General features: G+C 36.4%; 1 protein-coding gene across 6 annotated transcripts in view; it reads left to right on the top strand.

The window, feature by feature from the left end:
• The window catches only part of sdt (MAGUK p55 family member stardust), an 82,816-nt gene that overhangs the window by 33,348 nt on the left and 31,548 nt on the right, over positions 1 to 17,920 (top strand). For 4 of the 6 annotated variants that reach the window (XM_086829494.1, XM_086829482.1, XM_086829500.1 and 1 more), the window contains 2 exons: positions 1,793 to 1,923; positions 10,976 to 11,241. In XM_086829494.1, coding sequence (XP_086685620.1) covers positions 1,793 to 1,923; positions 10,976 to 11,241 — 397 coding nt within the window. Of the gene's footprint in view, positions 1 to 1,792; positions 1,924 to 8,830; positions 10,049 to 10,975; positions 11,242 to 17,920 lie in introns of all 6 variants that reach the window. The other 2 variants (XM_086829483.1, XM_086829478.1) reach the window with 1 other exon arrangement.

The raw sequence follows: 17,920 nt of genomic DNA, 5'->3' as shown, positions 1-17,920 counted from the left end.
GATTTTTTAAAACATAGTTTAACATAAAGCTTTTCTACTGAAACATTTGGTATATAGATTTTTATTAATTTATTTTTTGTAAAAATTAGTTGTTCCCAGGAAAACTAGGAAACAAGAACCTTGATCTAGGCTAATCTATTTAATTTATTAATTTTTTTAGTTCTGATGTGATTCATATTTGCTTTTTATTTTCAAGTTATTTTCCCTATTTCTTAAATGCTTTTTTATAACAACTTCTTCTTGTTTTCTACTAATTTATTTAGTATTTATTGATATTATGTATTTATATATAGTATTTAGGGATTTTTTCCCAGTGCCTGGGTTGAGTTCATGGGGGGTGTCGGTGTGTAGGAGTGTAGGTTCAACGACATGTAGCGACATCGAGGCTGACAACGCGGCGCCTAATTGGATCTGGCCCGAGCGCTCCACTTTTGCCCGGGCACGCTCAGCGGGTGGAATCGGGGCGGTTGCTTTTGGGGTTTTGGGGGCTAGAGCTTAGGGGCTTTTAGGGAGGGAAGAGGTTCTCTATAGGTTGTAGGTCAGCCTCTCCCCCGCCTAACCTTTTCCAAAAAAAAAAAAAAATCAGCTGCCGCCCTCCTCTAAAGCCGACCGCTTTTCGGCGCAATCAACATCCGAAAACGCAAGGGCAGCAAAATGAAATTATAGCCGAGGTCACGAGGCTGGGATGCTGGGCAAAGGGTACAAGGTGGTCATGAAGCATCCCAGGAGGAGGCAGTGCAGCCAAAAAAAAAACATATATATATATATGTATAAAAAAAGCAATAAAAGTGACAAGAAAAGTTGAAGCTTTGAGTGGGCGAAGACTACGGTGACGATGTGGAAGGATATGGATAAGGACACGATGCGATGAAGAAAGTAAAGGGAAAGTGGTGAATTCATGTTGTCGTTGCTGTCAGCAACCAAACGAATTTTTTTTTTTAGCAAAACTTTCCTTTACCCCGAATTCCCCTCCCTCTCATCATCTGAAAAGTTAAGGATGATGCTGGAGATGGAGACGAAAAGTTGACATGAAGATTCCAAGATGAGAAGCAAACCTTAGTCAAACGATTCCCAAGTTGGTGGCATTTTGTGGCCTGTGTGAATGCACTCATGAATATGTATTGAATGGCTATGCTTAAAGCGGCATGAGTGCAACAGGATGAGCCTTTGGGTATTACCAAATTCCGGGATACTAGGATTCCCTGAATGTCTGAGAATGATGTGGTTTCGTCTGCATAACCCAGGAAGCTTGTCATCGGTACTCATGAAGCTTAGGGAGTGTGGAGGTCAGTGTCGTAACTGGGTGACATCAAGGATTTTATTACCAGAGTCTCAGAAGGAGGGGATAGAATGTAGAGTGATATCCTAGTTCTAAATTTAAACAGTTAAAATAATCATTAAATAAATAAATTGGTAATCAAGTTACCTTTTCCCAGAAGTTGTACTTTAGTAGTTTAACATTTAAGTAAGATATTTTAGTGTAAGCTTCAAATACCTCTTTATTGACATATAGTTCTATACCTTCCCCTCTTATTATTTAATCAATGTGTGTGTGTGTGTGTTTTGTGTGTAAACTAAATCAACACTATATTGATTTTTAGGTCATTTCTGCTTGGCAGATCACACAGCAATTAAGCAAGTTTGACCGCACCCCGCCTCAACCCCAAAGCGTTTATTTTGCTTTCAATGCCTTCGTGTCCCTTTGTTGTTGCCACTCCTCTCCCATCCATTCATCTAAATGCTTAATGTGCCTGAATTAATCATAGCCTTCGTTCATTCAATATCCTTGCAGCCTGGGACATTGGCAATTCGGTGCAGGACGCTTTCGTTATTGCCGTTGAGGAGCACGCCCGCGAGCGTTTGCAGCGTTTGGCAGCCTTGAATCGTGTCACACCCGTCGATATCACCCAACTGTCCAAGAAGGTAAGTGTATCTTGAGATATATACCTATTTTTAAGGGGAATTATGTACCAAAAGTGGGTTTCAAATTCATAAGATTGAAAATACAGAACTGTAAAGATAATGGGCTACTTCTCATCTAAACTTGGGCTTTAACATCGGACTAAGATTGTATCTACGGTGCAGTAAAGATGGGAATTTCATGCCTGATTCATAAAAAATACCTAATTTCAATAATAAAGTTTCTGATTCATGATTTCTCAAATATATTTAATACACAGCATTTGGTATCAAATATGTAATACGATATAATATAATTTCCTAGAAACAATAGTGTAACAATAGGAATGTGATGTTGATGGCAGCTGTGAGAGCTGAATGTCAGTTATTTAATTGCAGGCTGTGTTTGGCTTCAATTGAAATGGAAAAACGATTTCCACGTTGTATTATTATTTTTTGTTTTTATCAAAAACAGCTTTCTATCGCACATGTTGCAGTCCAGTCCAGTCCGGTCAGTAAGTGAGCCAGCAATTGCCGGAAACCTACCCCCCCGTTTATTGCGCCATCGGCGCCCTGTTATCGGCATAACTGAGTGACCATTTTGGCCCCTCCCAGATACAAAATGGAAAAGGAAAAATCGAGGAAGTATCTCTGCTCACAAAATTCAATTAAAAATTCAACAAAACCCCACACGAAACAAACAAAAAAACAATAACCAGACACAAACAAATAGGAAATACAAAATAAAACAAGAAAGGAAGCTAACTTCGGCACACCGAAGTTTGCATGCCCTTGCAGATTAAAATTCGATCACTTGCAATTAATACAATTTAAATTATATATATTTGTATTTAAAAACAATAAATTAATCCCAACTTTCCTCTTTAGTTTCCTAGCTTGCTCTTAAATTTGTTCCAAAAGAAATCTCGCACACTTTTGCTTATGATTCCCAACTGGTTTTAACATCCCCAGAATGAAGTGACTGCTGCCGGTCAAGTCTCAGAAATGTGTTGTGTTACAAAAGTTGCAAGTCATTGTTTATTAGTGTTCCAAGTTAGTAACTGATCAAACATACATACTTCCTGGTCATAGATACTTACTGATCATACATATTTACTGGTCATAGATACTTTCTGATCAATGATAGTTAGCCGTCATTGATACTTACTGTTCAGAGTTACTTACTGCTATAATAATAATTAATCACTGATCATAGTTATTAAATGATCATAGTTACTTAATGTTCATAGATACTTACTGATCAAAGTTACTTACTGGTTATGGATACTTACTGTTTAGAGTTACTGTATGTTCATTGATATTTACTGATCATAGTTACTTACTGGTTTCTGGCAGTTAAATTATATAGTATTCTATTGCAAACTTCTGACTAAAATTTTAATACCCTGCAAGGGTATAAACATACAAAACTAGAAAAAATACAAACTAAAATAAAGAGCAAAAGAGTGAAACTAAAAGTGGAAACAAAAACAAACTCAACTAAAAGTAGAAAAACAAGAACAAAAAAGAAAACAAAGAAAATCCTAAAGCAAACGTGGTATAAACTTGCCGAGCAACAACAATGCCAAAATAAAATTTCCATCAAAAGTTACGCAAAACGAATAAAAATAAATAAAAGACATACAAAATAAAAATAAATAAAATAAAGAGAGGGGAGTGGCAAATGCAAAGGCAAAACTGCAAATCAAATATGTTTGGTAATTGAAAGTGAGCACACAGTGGCAAGCCAGTAAGCCAAAGAGTAATCACTAACATTTAGATACTATGAATGTATATATGTATGTATTTATTTAAATATATTCACATGGCGACTAATTAAGCGTTTGGCACCTCAAGGTTTGCATAAGAGGGACTTCCCCTTTAAGCACACGAGACAAAAAAAAGGGTAATAAGTAAACAGAAATCATTAAAACTAAAGTAACTTTTTACTTTCAAACTTTATTATTATTAACAGTATTCTTAGCATTATTCTAAGGGAATATATGATTTTACAAATCAATTTTTTGTTCTAAAAATAATACTTTCCTACAGTTATATCTATAAAGAAAGAGCTTTCTAAACACTTCTTATATAATTAACACAGAACCAAGAAGAAATTAAAACAAGGTGAAATTTGTCACGTTCTCTTCAAGATTGCTTGCTTTTATTTAATTGAAGTAACTATATGATATAATATTTTATGTCTTTTTATTATTTTAGTAATATTTCTTCTCTCTGTACCTATTATTATATAATAGTACATGTCTTTATATTGTTTTAAGTATTATTTCGTCTCTCTGTCAGCGAGTAAAGTCGGTGAAATATATATTCATTAGCATTCACAATGCGCAATCGCCGCTTTCGTTACGTTAACATTCACATTCACATTAACGTTTACGTTTACGTTAACAGTTTAGTCACAAAAAGATCGCAGTGACTTATGGCAAATCATTTGAATGCAAATTACAACGATTACATGCATCCATTTGGCACTCACTTTTGGTTTATATTCAAATGGGGCTCATTGTTCGTATAGGGGGATTTTAATTTGGAATGAATGTCATAAGTTAAATTCATGGGAAACTCATGTTAAGGGATTCATAGGAAATGTATAATAAATTTAATTGTTTTAATATCTATTATCAATGAAACAATCGATTGATTAATAACTCTTTTCATTTGTCACAAATACAAGAAAAAGATTATTTCTTGTCTAGTTTTTGTCATCTGATAGTTGGTTTAATATCTCTTAAAGTTTACAACACCTACAAAAACATAGTCGGTCTTTGTTTCCATGTTTAAAGCTCATAAAAACCAGGATTAATTTCTTCTTCTTCTGAAAAGGAAAGAATTTTGTATGAACTTATAATTGGTGAAACTATTTGGGTAATGATTAAGAAAGGACTCTTCGATAAATTACAAAATAAAAATTTAAGAACTCTTTGAAGATGATTTTGCTTCTCCTTTACCTCCAATACTTCCTTTGTCCAATGAGTGAGTCCTAAAGTGATTGAATTGAGTGTATTTATGAGTATATTGTGTCCAATAATTTGGCCACTCATTCATTTAAGATTTCCGGAAGCATGGCGCACCGTTCAAGTTTGCCATTGAAGAGTCGCAAGTCCACTCCAATGAATGTGGATGAGAACTCACGAATTAACCACAGCCGGGTCCCCAATTCCACTCCCACTCTCCTCGCCAACCCCATTTACCCCATTTTCCACTTCCACTTCCACATCTACATCTACATCCACACTACCAAACCCAATCCCCCAATCCCTCCCAGCAATTTTAAGCGCATCAAGTGCTTTTGTCATCATCGTCATCACAGTTGAACGCTCCAACAATTGCTTTCAGCGCTCCCACCGATGGTTGGGATGGGGGTCAGGTGCGGCTTGGATCTGGGTTGGGTTTACTGTACTCCAAGTGAGAACGGGACTGGAAGTGGAAGTGGAAGTGGAAGTGGGACTGGAAGTGGGACTGCGGCTGAAGCTGTACCTTTGTCTAGGATGCGCTAGAGTGACGCTGCCTGCAGCTTGGTTCTTATCGGGAGCAGTGAGTCAATCGTCGGTTGCCAGGTTGCCAACCAACCGAACAACTGATTTTTCCCAAATACAAATAAACAAACAAACGTGAATGTGCATATCAGGTGAACAGTGGGTAGAAGGTGAGATATGCTAGAAAAAAAATAGTATTTGAGATTAAAATAGTTCATTTTCAAAGCCTTATACTTTAGTCAGAAGCTTGTAACACAATGAAGGACTCATTTCCGACCCTATAAATCATATATATTCTTGATTAGTATCAACAGGAGAGTCAATTTAGCACCTCAGGAAGAAAACAAAATTTTTGAAATTTTTTCAAAATTGTATACATGGTTCAAATTTTCAATATTTGGCATCACTTTTAATTTTTTAATTGAGTAAGCAGATTTATTATCCTAATAAAAACTAACTTGGGACAGCTTTCCGTATTGAAATTAATGCTTTTTTAGCTGAGCTATGAGTTTTCTTTTACATTTAATTAGTCCAAAAATTTGTCATATAAAAATATCGATAAACATCGATTCAAAGAAAGCGAATATTTTTAGCTTAGTGTTGACCGATTTCCAATTCTATCATATAATTAAATAACAAAATTATAAATTCTATTTCGGCTTTCCAAAGTCACATTCAATTATATTATTTATAAAATAAATCATTGAAATATCTTCAAAAATCACATGTAGTAAGTTTTTAGTAGTATCCTTTAGAAAAATATCTTCAAAAGTGTGCTATATTATTTCTGAGGCAGTCTGAATACAGTCTGAATGTTTTTTTTCTAGCCAAAAACACCTTTTTAGAAATGTTAAAAATCATAGCATATATGTACATTCATATATATTTCTGTATAAAATACATATAATTTGCAGCATTATATCATATAGTTAGTTAATCAATTACCTTCAAAAAATTTCACTTAATATCCTTTAAATTGATTCTAAATTTGATTTTCCTTGTTTCGAAAACAATAAAATAAACTAAAGCCTCTTGAGGGTCACTTCTTTGAGCATTCCTTGTCTCATTAGATTTTTCCCCATCTCGATTTTGATTTCGTTATATTTATATGTATATGCATTGCCATATCCGATAAGTGCTGGAGTGCGTGGGTGCTTCGCTCCTGCTCCTGCTGCTCCTGCTGCTCCTGCTGCTCCTGCTGCTCCTGCCACTGAAGCCACTTCACTTTAGTCCCCATCCCACCAACAAATCGAGAATCCACAAGCCGATGCGGTAGACTGACAAACCGACTTGGCTGTCAATAATCCGATAAAATGCGAACAAAAAAAAACATAAAATCGCTCACGGCGCAAAACAGGCGATGGCGGCGGTGGTGATGCGGTATTTTGTGAGGTGTCCTGGCAAGTCCTGGCGCAGCGTAGGGATGTCGCAGCAATTGAACGTTAAAGTGGGAATTTGCAAGAAGCGTTAAGTACGGGGATTCCCGGTTCTCGCAGTATGTTGAACTACACTGAGACAAAACTGTCAAAATAATTTCCTTGGTATACCTTTTCAGGGTATTATACTTTTTTTCAGAAGCTTGTAACGTTAAAAGGAATCATTTCCGACACTATAAATCATATATATTCTTGATCAGCATGAAAAACTTAAATTACCATATAAAATTATCGATAAATATCTATTCAAAAAGTACGGATATTTTAAGCTTAGCAATTTCTGATACAATCCTATTAATCAAGTGTAAACTCCAAGGGTTTATAAATATCGGCTTCCCAAAATAAGTTTTTCTTCTTCTTTCATATTAAATAATATTAAATTATGATAATGATATTAAAGTATTCAAATTATAGTAAAAAAAAAAGTCTGAAACATATTTTAGGTTTCAAATTTTTAATTTAACATTGTAACATAAGTAATGAAAGGCTGCCCTTATCAAGGGAAATTTGTTGGTAAAGAAATATATATTGTAATAGAGTTACAGTTTGCATCCCAATGATTTTCCTTTACTTTATTTTAATATTTTCATTTTAAATACCCTTTTCTCTCAGTTTAGAAATGGCACCTCAATTTTTTATCTTTATTCCCATTCCCATATCTTTATCCAACTTGGCAAACTCATCCTTAGGTAATTGCATCAAAAGAGCTTCATAATTCTACTTGTTCATTTTTTCTTTTTTTGGTTTTTTTTTTTGTTTTCTATTCTATTTGACACTTAGCTATTGGCATTATGGCTATATAGAATTGAAGTTCGCCCGGCCACACATAGGCGGTGTACTTAGCCCAGAGAAGGTTAAGGCCAATTGGATTGGCTAAAACACCTTTTTGGAAGGATGCTTAAGGTGGTCTTAATTGGCTGCTGGATGGTGGGGGTTTTGTCAGAAACTGGATGGGACTGGAACTGGGGATGGGGAAGGTGTGGCTCTGACTCTGGCTCTGGTTTTGGCCACCCACACAAAAACCTGGCCCAGACGCAGACACACCCACGCGTGTGTTCTGCCACATCCATTATGTGTCGTCGCATTAATAATTCATATTTCATTAGGGGAACAGCATCAATACCATACGATGTGACTGTGCAAATGGGGTTTTCAGGCTTGGGGCCTCTACGTTACTTGGCTAGCTTTATTTTTATTTTTATTTTTATTTTAATGGAATTTGATTGATTTGCATATATGCGAAACGAAGCCTGTCAGCGGTGTTAAATGGTGACAGTTTTCAGTATTTTCCTTTATGGCTTTCAGGTTTACTTTGTGTCGCAATGAAAAGTGCCAAAAATCAACCGATAGTTGATTTATAATGTGTTTTTGTTGACAAATCGATTAGTATCGGGCCCTACCCCATTTATGTCACATAAACAAGTAAAGTTAATTATTTGTTATAGTTTTTGTCTTCCGAGAGTTGATTTAATATCTGTTACTATTTACAAATACTTAAGCAATCGGTAACTAACTAACAATCGATTATTCTCGATAGTTATCCTTTCCGTTTCCATCGATAAATAATTAATGGTGGGTAATTATTTCCCTTGACAGGGTATACTAAAATATATTTAAATTTGGTCTTAAATACATATATTATTGATATTAAATTTGTATTTTTCCAAACACTTTTCACTAAATATCGACCACATTTTATTTTCTCATATTCTGAAGAACTTTCACATTCTTTTAGTATGTGAGTGAGACACTTGTCGCACATCGTCGATAAAGAAATATGTTTTCTGATTTTTTCCTTATCAATAATTAAGATAGTTGGGGCGAGAGGGTCTATCAATAGAATATTGTTGATTGTAGGTCATATCTTTGGATGACAAGTGAACAATTAATTAGTTATTTTTGGATGCATGTTCAACCTTTAAATTCCCTCAATTGATTTGTCTTGATGTCTACTTCTTTCCTCATCGAAAACCAAACAAATCATATAAATATAAACAGCTGCAACAGACGAAAAGCGGAACGGTGACCAGTCAGCGTCAGGATTTAAGCTTCCTAAATGAATCGACACCCATTTATGTGACATCCTTCACCAGCAATCAGATCACCTGCAGCAGCTCCACAATGACAACGGCCACCGCCGGCGGTCCGATAAGTGCTCCATCGCTTGCGCCAACCACGGCCACCACCACAGTGCCAACGGCCAGCTCCACCTCTGCGACGCCAGCACCCAGCCAGGTGGTCACCCAGGTGGTGGTGGAGCAGGGTGCATCGGCGCTGGTCAGTGCCGCTGTTGCGGCAGCCACGGCCGCGGATCGTAATGCGAATAGCACAACATCAGCGGCAATGAAGCAGGCCTCGGCAGCCTCTGTTGCCAGTAGCAGCAATGCCGTTAGTACCGCCATCAGTACCGGCACCAGTACGAGTACAAGTACCAGCAGTGCCACAGGTCACATCTACCAGACTAGCCAGGCGCAGCAACAGCAGTTGCAGCAACTCCAACAGCAACTGGCAGCAGCAGCAGCGGCGGGCAAACCCTTGCAGGCTAAATCACTTCTAGCCAGCAGCTTGCAACATCTGGCCGAGGAGGTGGACAACGAGGATCTGGACGATGATGATGATGTGGATGGGGCCAATTATTGCGGCATCACATACATTAGCTACAACAATAAGCATGCCCAATTGCCGACAACAACGCATCCGGCGACCACTGCATTGCCCACGGCAGCAGCAACATTGGCCACCACAGCGGCAATACATCAGCATCGGCACAGTGGTCATTCCATCCAATCGCTGAATCGACCGGCTCCATTACAGCTAGGTGCTGCAGTGAATCCTTGTTTTGTGGATGCCCAGACGTCCACATCGCCACTGCTGGCCACCACCGGGGATATGGGTGGAGCTCCTCCCTCACAGCCGCCGGGAACGGAACAGCAGCAGCGGGAACAAAGAGGTCATGTCCATGGAACCACTACACCCAAGACGGAATATTCCACCGCCATTTCCTGTGGACAACTGCAGCAGGCTTTTGCCGAATTGCAGCTTCATTCCAGCAACAATAATGCTGCACAGCAGCTGCAACAGCAGCAACAGCAGCAACATCTACTCCTAAGCAACAACAATAATAGCAATAATTCCATGGCAGCAGCACAAACAGCAACGCTAATGAAGAATTGTGATCTGCTGATATCGAACAATCTGTATCCACCGAGAAGAGAGGTGAGGGGGGAAGGTTTAGTTGCAACTTTTAGCCTAAGATCTTGATTTTATTCATTTAGAGGTGAAAAAACTAATTAAAGTTTTTAATTTCCATATAAATAGATATAATATAATATAATATTATATTAAAAAGAGATATTATATTATATAATTTTGTAATATATTATAATATTTTATATACAAAGTATAGTTTGTTTTACATATAATTGATTTACATCAAAAGATTTACTGAGTAATTTATTTAGAGAACTTTTTAGTGAAGCAATTGACAATTATGGTTTTTAATTGTAATAATAATGAGTTGGACATTCATGAAAAATTTTTTAGATTTATTTAACACTTGATTCATGGTTGTTTTATTGAGAAATGATTACAGCTAAATGATATGTGTTGCCTTTAAAATCAGGAAGTTATATTTCATAATATTCATTTATAATGGATTGCTTGGGGTTTTATTTTTTTAGATAAATATTTTAGTTTCCAAAGATAAGTGTCTTAAAATTTAAAAAAAGAATTTTTTTAATTATAGAATGAATTTAGGTTGCTGGTTATCTGTTTAATGTTTAATTTTTAAATGTTTCAACACGAAAACTAAGAATTTTTTTTTCTTTTTAAGTACTAAATGATTCCTTTCAAGAATCCAATTTAATGCTTAATGGTGTGATTTGTGGATTTTAAAATAAATATTTTTATGATTTCTATTATTATTATTACTATTACTATTATAAATTATGTAATAATCATTATAAATATTATTTCACCAAGAGAAACTCTTGAAGAACTTTTTCTAATATAATTTTCTTACACTTGATTTCGTTTTATGACATTAAAGTTATTATTTCAATTAATTATTTACATTATTTACATACTAAGACATATCAAATATAGATACTAATTAATTTAAATTACTCTTACTATCTGCCACAGTTACTAGACGACGTCATAGTCCACCAGGCCAGTGATGTGCATGCGTATAATACAAGTGCCACAGCAACATCAGCAATTTCAAGTGGCAACAACAGATCGCAACAGCAGCAGCAGCAGCAACAATTGCTGAGTGCCGCCTACGAGTTGCAGCAGCAGCAGCAACAGTTGCAACTGCAACAGCAGCAAAACAGTCCCACAAGTAGCATATCAATAGGAAGAACTGAACTTTTATTGGGCGATCAGAGTTTGCGACTGGATTCCAAAGGGTGAGTGAATATTTACAATTATTATTTATAATTTAAAGTATCGTTTAAGCAGAGATATATTGTAAAAGCTACAGTTTGACAGCCATTGAGTCTGTGCTGTAGAAAAATTCTACTGCATAAGCGTGAGGCGCATCTGGGAACAGTGCTTTAAAAACCGCGGCCATTGACTTGTTTTTCTTTTCAATTTATGTTTGTTTACCAATTTCATTTGACCAACTTGGCGAGTGTTTTGGTTCGCTTGTGTTTGCATTTTATGATGCATTTATTACCGCTTTCCTGCATCCGAATCCTGTATCCCATGCATCCTGCTACCGCTTCACGGTTCACAGTGAATGGAATTTTTGTGCTCTGCGGAAATACCCGACATGTGGCTCGGAAAAATACACAACCACCTATAAATGCACCGACACCGAGCTGAGTTTTTATGACTGCTTATTTATTTAGTCGTGGCTCTGTTCGGTGGGTTTTCCACCTGGCTGGATTGCAGACAGCCAGGTCAGGCCAGGCTCCGCTCCTTGCATCCCGGCATCCCAGCATCCCAGCATCCCATCATCCTGGCATCGGTAGCCCTTTGGCCATCGTTGACATTTTTCACACATTTTTCCCAGTGCTCGCGCGTCCTTGGCAAAACGAACCTGTTGTGATTTCGCCCCCTCCGGGCTGCCTTGTAACTTACAGTCATCGATAAGAAACTATGAACACCAAGGAACAGCAGGAGTTAGATGAATAGAGTTTGAATAAGGATTTGCCAAAAAGCAGGATACTGTCCAGTGCTTTCAAAACAAATAATTTAATATCTCCAGGATCGAGATACATACAATTAAATGATTTAAATATAAATCGTTTAAAATCTTTAGTAAATCTGCTTTCAAACAAATAATTTAATATAATTTAATTTATTTTTAATGCTTTAAAAATAAGGTTTTAAAATCTCCAGCGAGATGTTTAGCAGTTTGGGTTTTGTTATTTTTTTGGCCTCAACTGTTGTTATATATACACATTACTCACTTTCAGGACACAGCATCCTTTTATTCCCACCTTTTGAAGAGGGAAGAGGGAAGGCTCCCGCTCCCGTTCCCTCCTCTCTCAGTGTTCGCCCCATTTAAGCACGTGCGCTTTCCATTTTATGCTCATTATTAATTAACGAGTTATTTTCTTCACCCGGCGATGAATATTTATACATTTTTAATCGATTTTTTTTCATTTCATTCCATATCGTTTCATTCCATTCCGTACCGTTCTCTCAAAGTTACTGTTAGGTTTGGCAATTAGGCCGTTGGAATCGAACTTTTATGGGGTCAGACTTTGCGGTCATCCTCTCTGTCTCTCTCTCTCTCTCTCTCTCTCTCTCTCTCTCTCTGTCCACTCTTGTCCAGCTGTCCACTTGTACACTTGTCCAGCTATCCAGTGGATGCTCCTTCTTGGTGTCCGCTTTCGTTGCCTGTTAGCTGGCCAAGTCCGCAATTGAAAACCTGCTGACTAATCAGTTGCAGACAGTGACAGCCCACAAATGTTGCTACCACGTTGATGACGATGATGAGGATGATGACGATGATGAGGATGATGATGATGATGACGATGATGGTACCGAGTACTTGATGCACAGAGGCGTACAGAAAGGGGTGCAGTAAATGGGAGACAAGTAAACTCGATTGCATTCTTTAGTAAACCGTACCTACCGATCGGAGTTTAACATTATCGTTATCAGGTTAGAGCTAGTCTCCGAGTTTGTTTTTGAGAATTTTAGATGCACTCTTTCCAACAACTTTCACCACACTTCAAGTTAAAAAGCTAAAAGAAGACATCCCCCGTCTGAAGTTTAAGCTAAAATCAGCAAAAATATAAGAATAAATACACCCTTTTTTAATAACAAATTTTATGACTGCCTTATTAAATAAAGAATTTGATTATTTTGTTTAACATTAACAACAAATTTACAAATATATAAATATATAAATACAAATATATAAATATCAGAAAAGGTATATAGCCAGCCCCCTTGTTTGGGACGCTTCTGATACCCCAACGACACTTGATATGGCAATGCAATGCACTTGATGTGCATTATCTGCGACTTGTAGTTGTAGTTGTGTGCTGTGCATTTGTGCTGCCTGCCAAACTGTCAGCCTGATGTACGTACCACGTACCCTTGTTCCTGGGCCTGTCTTTGTCCCTGTCCCCTATCCCCTAACCCTTTTGGCCCCTTTAAATAACCCCTTTAAACGATCGATCCCAAGCCACTGTCCCTGACATGTCGACATCGATATGAACTTTGGTTGACAACAATCAATGCCTGTTGACGTTTTTCTCTTTACATCCCAACTCTTTTGTCAAATGGGAAAGTCAAGTGCACAGATATTTATAAATAAATGCTGTAAGCGGCTTAATTAAACAACAAATAGATTGTATAAGATGCCATCTTGGACTTTCAATGGGTTTTAGTAATTTATATTGTTATGAAAATAAATGGTTAGGAAAATACTTAAGCTTTACTTGCAAGGACATCTGTTGGGCATTTTAATACACAAATTAGTTAATATAATAAAAATAATTTAATTGACCTTAAGTCGAATCTATAATTTGGATAAGATAGATTAGAAAATATGTTGAAAACTGGAAAAGTTATATTTTTTGTCTTAATCGGTCCTATGGCAGATATATATATGCATGTATGTATGTATGTATGTACATGGTCCACCGATTCGCCATATATAATCTTACATACTAGTAATATTATATAGAAGAATAACCCCATAGTTTCATTCAAATAGCTTGCTCTTTTTTCCAAAACAAATCTCGCACACTTGTACATATGATTCCCAACTTGTTCTAACATTTCCGAAACGAAGTGACTGCTGCCAGCCAGATCTCAGATATGTGTTGTGTTACAAAAGTTGCAAGTCATTGTTTATTAGTGTTCAAAGTTAGTAAGTGATCTTACATACATACATACTGGTCATAGATACTTACTGATCATAGTTACTTAATGTTCATTGATACATACTTACTGTCCATAATTACCTACTGGTCAGAGATACTTACTGATCATAGTTACTGACTGATCACAGTTACTTACTGGTCATAGATACTTTCTGCGCATAGTTACTTAATGTTCAGAGTTACTTGCTGCTCATAGATACTTGCTGCTTATAGTTAATTACTGCTCATACTTAATTAGTGAGCATAGTAATCTCCTGATCACAGTTACTTAATGTTCATAGATACTTACTGATCATAGTTACTTACTGATTAAAGATACTTACTGTTCACAGTTACTCACTGCTCATAGTTACTTACTGGTTATAGATACTTTCTGTACATAGATACTTACTGATCATAGTTAATTACAGTTATTTTAATCTTTATTACACGAAAAGTTAATGTATTTCGAAATTTATCTTCAATCTGTATTCAAAGAAAACTCAATTTATTTCGTAAGGTATATTTTACTTGTAGGTTTTTTTTTATTTTAAAGTGTTTTTCAAACTGTAGACTGTAGACTGTAGACTATAGAGTGAAGAATTCAGTTTCGTTTCTTCTTTGGCATTCAAGCCATGTTTTCTCTGGTTCTCTCCCTCTCTCTCCCTATCGGGATCTTCTGCTATTGAGTTGGGATCGGAGAATCGGGGAATCTTGGGGTCTTGTTTTAAAATTCTGAACACGCGCTGCCGCAGCATTTTGTATTTATTTTTATTTTTTTGTTTTGTTTTTGTCGTCTTGCATTTGTTGTGTGTTTGTCTTTCTGCCTTTAGCTTGTTGTGTGCCTTTTCAGAAGGTTCGTTGAGGTAGGACTTTGACTTAGAGAATTAAAAGGAGAAGGGCACAGAGAGAGAGAGAGAGAGGAGAGAGAGCGTTCTCTGGTCGGGCTGGTCACTTTCCCATGGGAGCTGTGGAAAATCAATTAAAGGTGCCGCCATTAACTAATCTCGGTTCTTTCATCCCTTCTTCCTTCTCTTACAACTGCATATATCTTTGTATGTAGATACATATAAACACATAGATGGCTAGCCAAAAATGTAATTAAATCATTAATTTCCTGTCGTTATGAGGGCAGCCTTGGCAACAACAAAAATAATGACCAACAACAACCAAAGCACACAACGCCTTCAAAACAAAAATAAAAACAAAACAAAAACAAGAAAGAAAGTCAATTTCGGAAAACCCGAAGTGTGTATACCCTTGCAGGGGGGCGAATTTAAATTTGTGTACGAAGGATTTGAAATATTGGCATTCTTTAAATCTCTATTTATCGATATTTTATTATAATAATCAATTTTTAAAAATCTCATAACTTAGTCAAAAATGCATTAAATTCAATTCTGTAAACTTTGCTGTGCTAGTTTTGATGAGGTTAATAAATCTGTATATTAAATTTAAAAATTTTAAATTTTAAGAATTTTTCTAAAAATTTTGCAAATTTTTACGATGTAACCCCTTAAAAAAAATTGAAAAAATTTGGTAAATTTTTTATCTTTAAGATATAGCTAGATCGATTCAGTTTTTCTTGTTGATCAAGAATATATATGGTTCATAGGGTTGAAAATGACTTCTTCACAGAATTTTAAGCTTCTGACTAAATTTAGGATACCCTGTAAGGGGTATCTCCGGAAAACTCAAAGTTCTCAAAGGTTATCATGGTTCATGTTAGTGGTTGGTTTATTTAAGAGGTTTTTTTAAAGAACCTTAAGTTAAATATATCATAATTATTGTACAATCCAGGAAACGATATAGTTTTAAAGAACCATGGCTTCGGATTTGTACTATGTTAAGATACAATGTATCTCAAAACCGATCCCCACGTTTTTTTGATTTAGATATTATTTATACATAAAGTTAAATTGTCAATGGGATTTCTTAGATTTTAATTAACTTAACAAATATTACCTGATTATGTTATTATAATGCCAAATGCAGCTGCAAACAATACATATGAGAGCATGGCAAGTACTCTGTATATGTTTTGTTTTTGCAATTCGCGAACTGTCAAAAGCGGGAAGTGCATATCCTTAAGGGAAAGAATTTCAAAATAACTGAGTAAACAACTGTTTTTTTTTTTCCTTTTTATTTATATCTCCCCTTTTTTTTGGTTGATGTGACATATGGAGGTTTTACAGAAGTTAAACTATAGTCCGTTTAACTGAAGTAAAGGGGGGGCAGAAAGTGGGAGGACATGGAAAAGGACTTGAAAGTTATTTGTGGAGCAGCGAGAAGACTAAAAAAGTAAAGCGCATAAAAAAGTTGAAGGAAAATACTATAAAATAAAATCATATTTGTGTTGCCATGTGTGGCACTCAGGCACACACACACACACACACACACCCAAACGCGAAGGCATGCGAGCTTGTAACTTGAGATAAATCCGTTATAATAACTCTGGGCATCTGTGTGTATATATATACATATGCTTGTACATAAATGTATATTTGTGGGGGCGAAAGGGGGAAGCAAATGCCGACCCAAATGATGCCCGTCAGGCGCTCAAACACACACTCGCACACACACAAAAACACACTGGCACACTCAAAAGGGGCTCAAGTGTGTGCCTCAATGTTGATTGTATCTTTGTATCTTTGGAGGATGCTTTGCTCGCTTTCCACTCTCCGCTCACCGCTCACAGCTCTGGCTCTCTCTCTCTCCAGCCGCTCTCCCTCTTGGGCTCTTCGAGCAGGTAAGCCAAGCAATCAACTTTGTTTTGTTTGCCTTTTGTTTTTGTTTTGCTTTTGTTAGCCGAGTGTTTGTTTGTGTGCGTGTGTGTGTGTTTGTTTGCATCTCCGTCTTCACCTTCTCTATGTTACCTGTTGGCCCTTGGCTCTCCACCTTAACCACTCTTCCTCTCTCTCTCTCTCCATTGCGCTCTCTCTCGATTTCTCCCCTCTCTGCTTTTGTCATTAGCCTGTGCCTTTTTGTGGGATCGCCTGGCAGCGAAAGAGCAACGAAAACAAACGAAGAGGGGGAGCCACAAAGAATTTTAGGGGGAGACAAGCCCCAAAGAAATACTAGACAATAAAAAAGTACCTAATGGGGGGAGGTAATGATCCAAAAATGATCAGCTTTTGAGTATTTCTAAGGATGACTTGAATTATTAAAATATTTTTATAGGGAATTATACTATATAGCATTTGCTTGGGGCAATCAGGTGCGATCACTCTTCTGAAAATAAAAAGATTTTAGCTTAGTTACATTCACTATTATTTATATTGATACTGGGGCTCTGCAAATCTCTTCAAAATTCATAACCAATTTAAAGCATTTCTCTATTTTGAATATATTTTTATATTATATGATTATTAAAAGATATTAGATAGAAAAATTCAAGATATTTCCTAGTTAACCAGCGGTTTTAACTTGAATTTTGTTTCCGTGTAAATAAAATTACACCGGGCCGTGTTAATTACTGACCCAATAGCAAGTGGCAGAAAATAACTCTCAAACGGAAGTGAAGAAATTATAGATTTACAGCAAAAGGAAATCAATCAGATTGTATCTGTGGCAATCAACTAAGAAAAGTCATTAAAACCGAGGAGAACGAGGAACATTTTATTTTAAAGAAACGAAAATGTTATACTTAATACAGACGACTAGACTTTCGAAAAATTAAAGCTTATGGTTAGAAATTCGATTTATATTGGATAATTTAGAATATTAGTTTCGTTAAACAGGGATTAGGATGATAGTTGAC

The sequence above is a fragment of the Drosophila serrata genome, unplaced genomic scaffold, assembly GCF_035046125.1.
Source record: "Drosophila serrata isolate PLE 108 unplaced genomic scaffold, ASM3504612v1 contig_23, whole genome shotgun sequence".
Taxonomy (NCBI): Eukaryota; Metazoa; Arthropoda; class Insecta; order Diptera; family Drosophilidae; genus Drosophila; species Drosophila serrata.
Note: the sequence above shows the minus strand (reverse complement) of the source record. Positions and strands in the feature narration are given on the sequence as shown.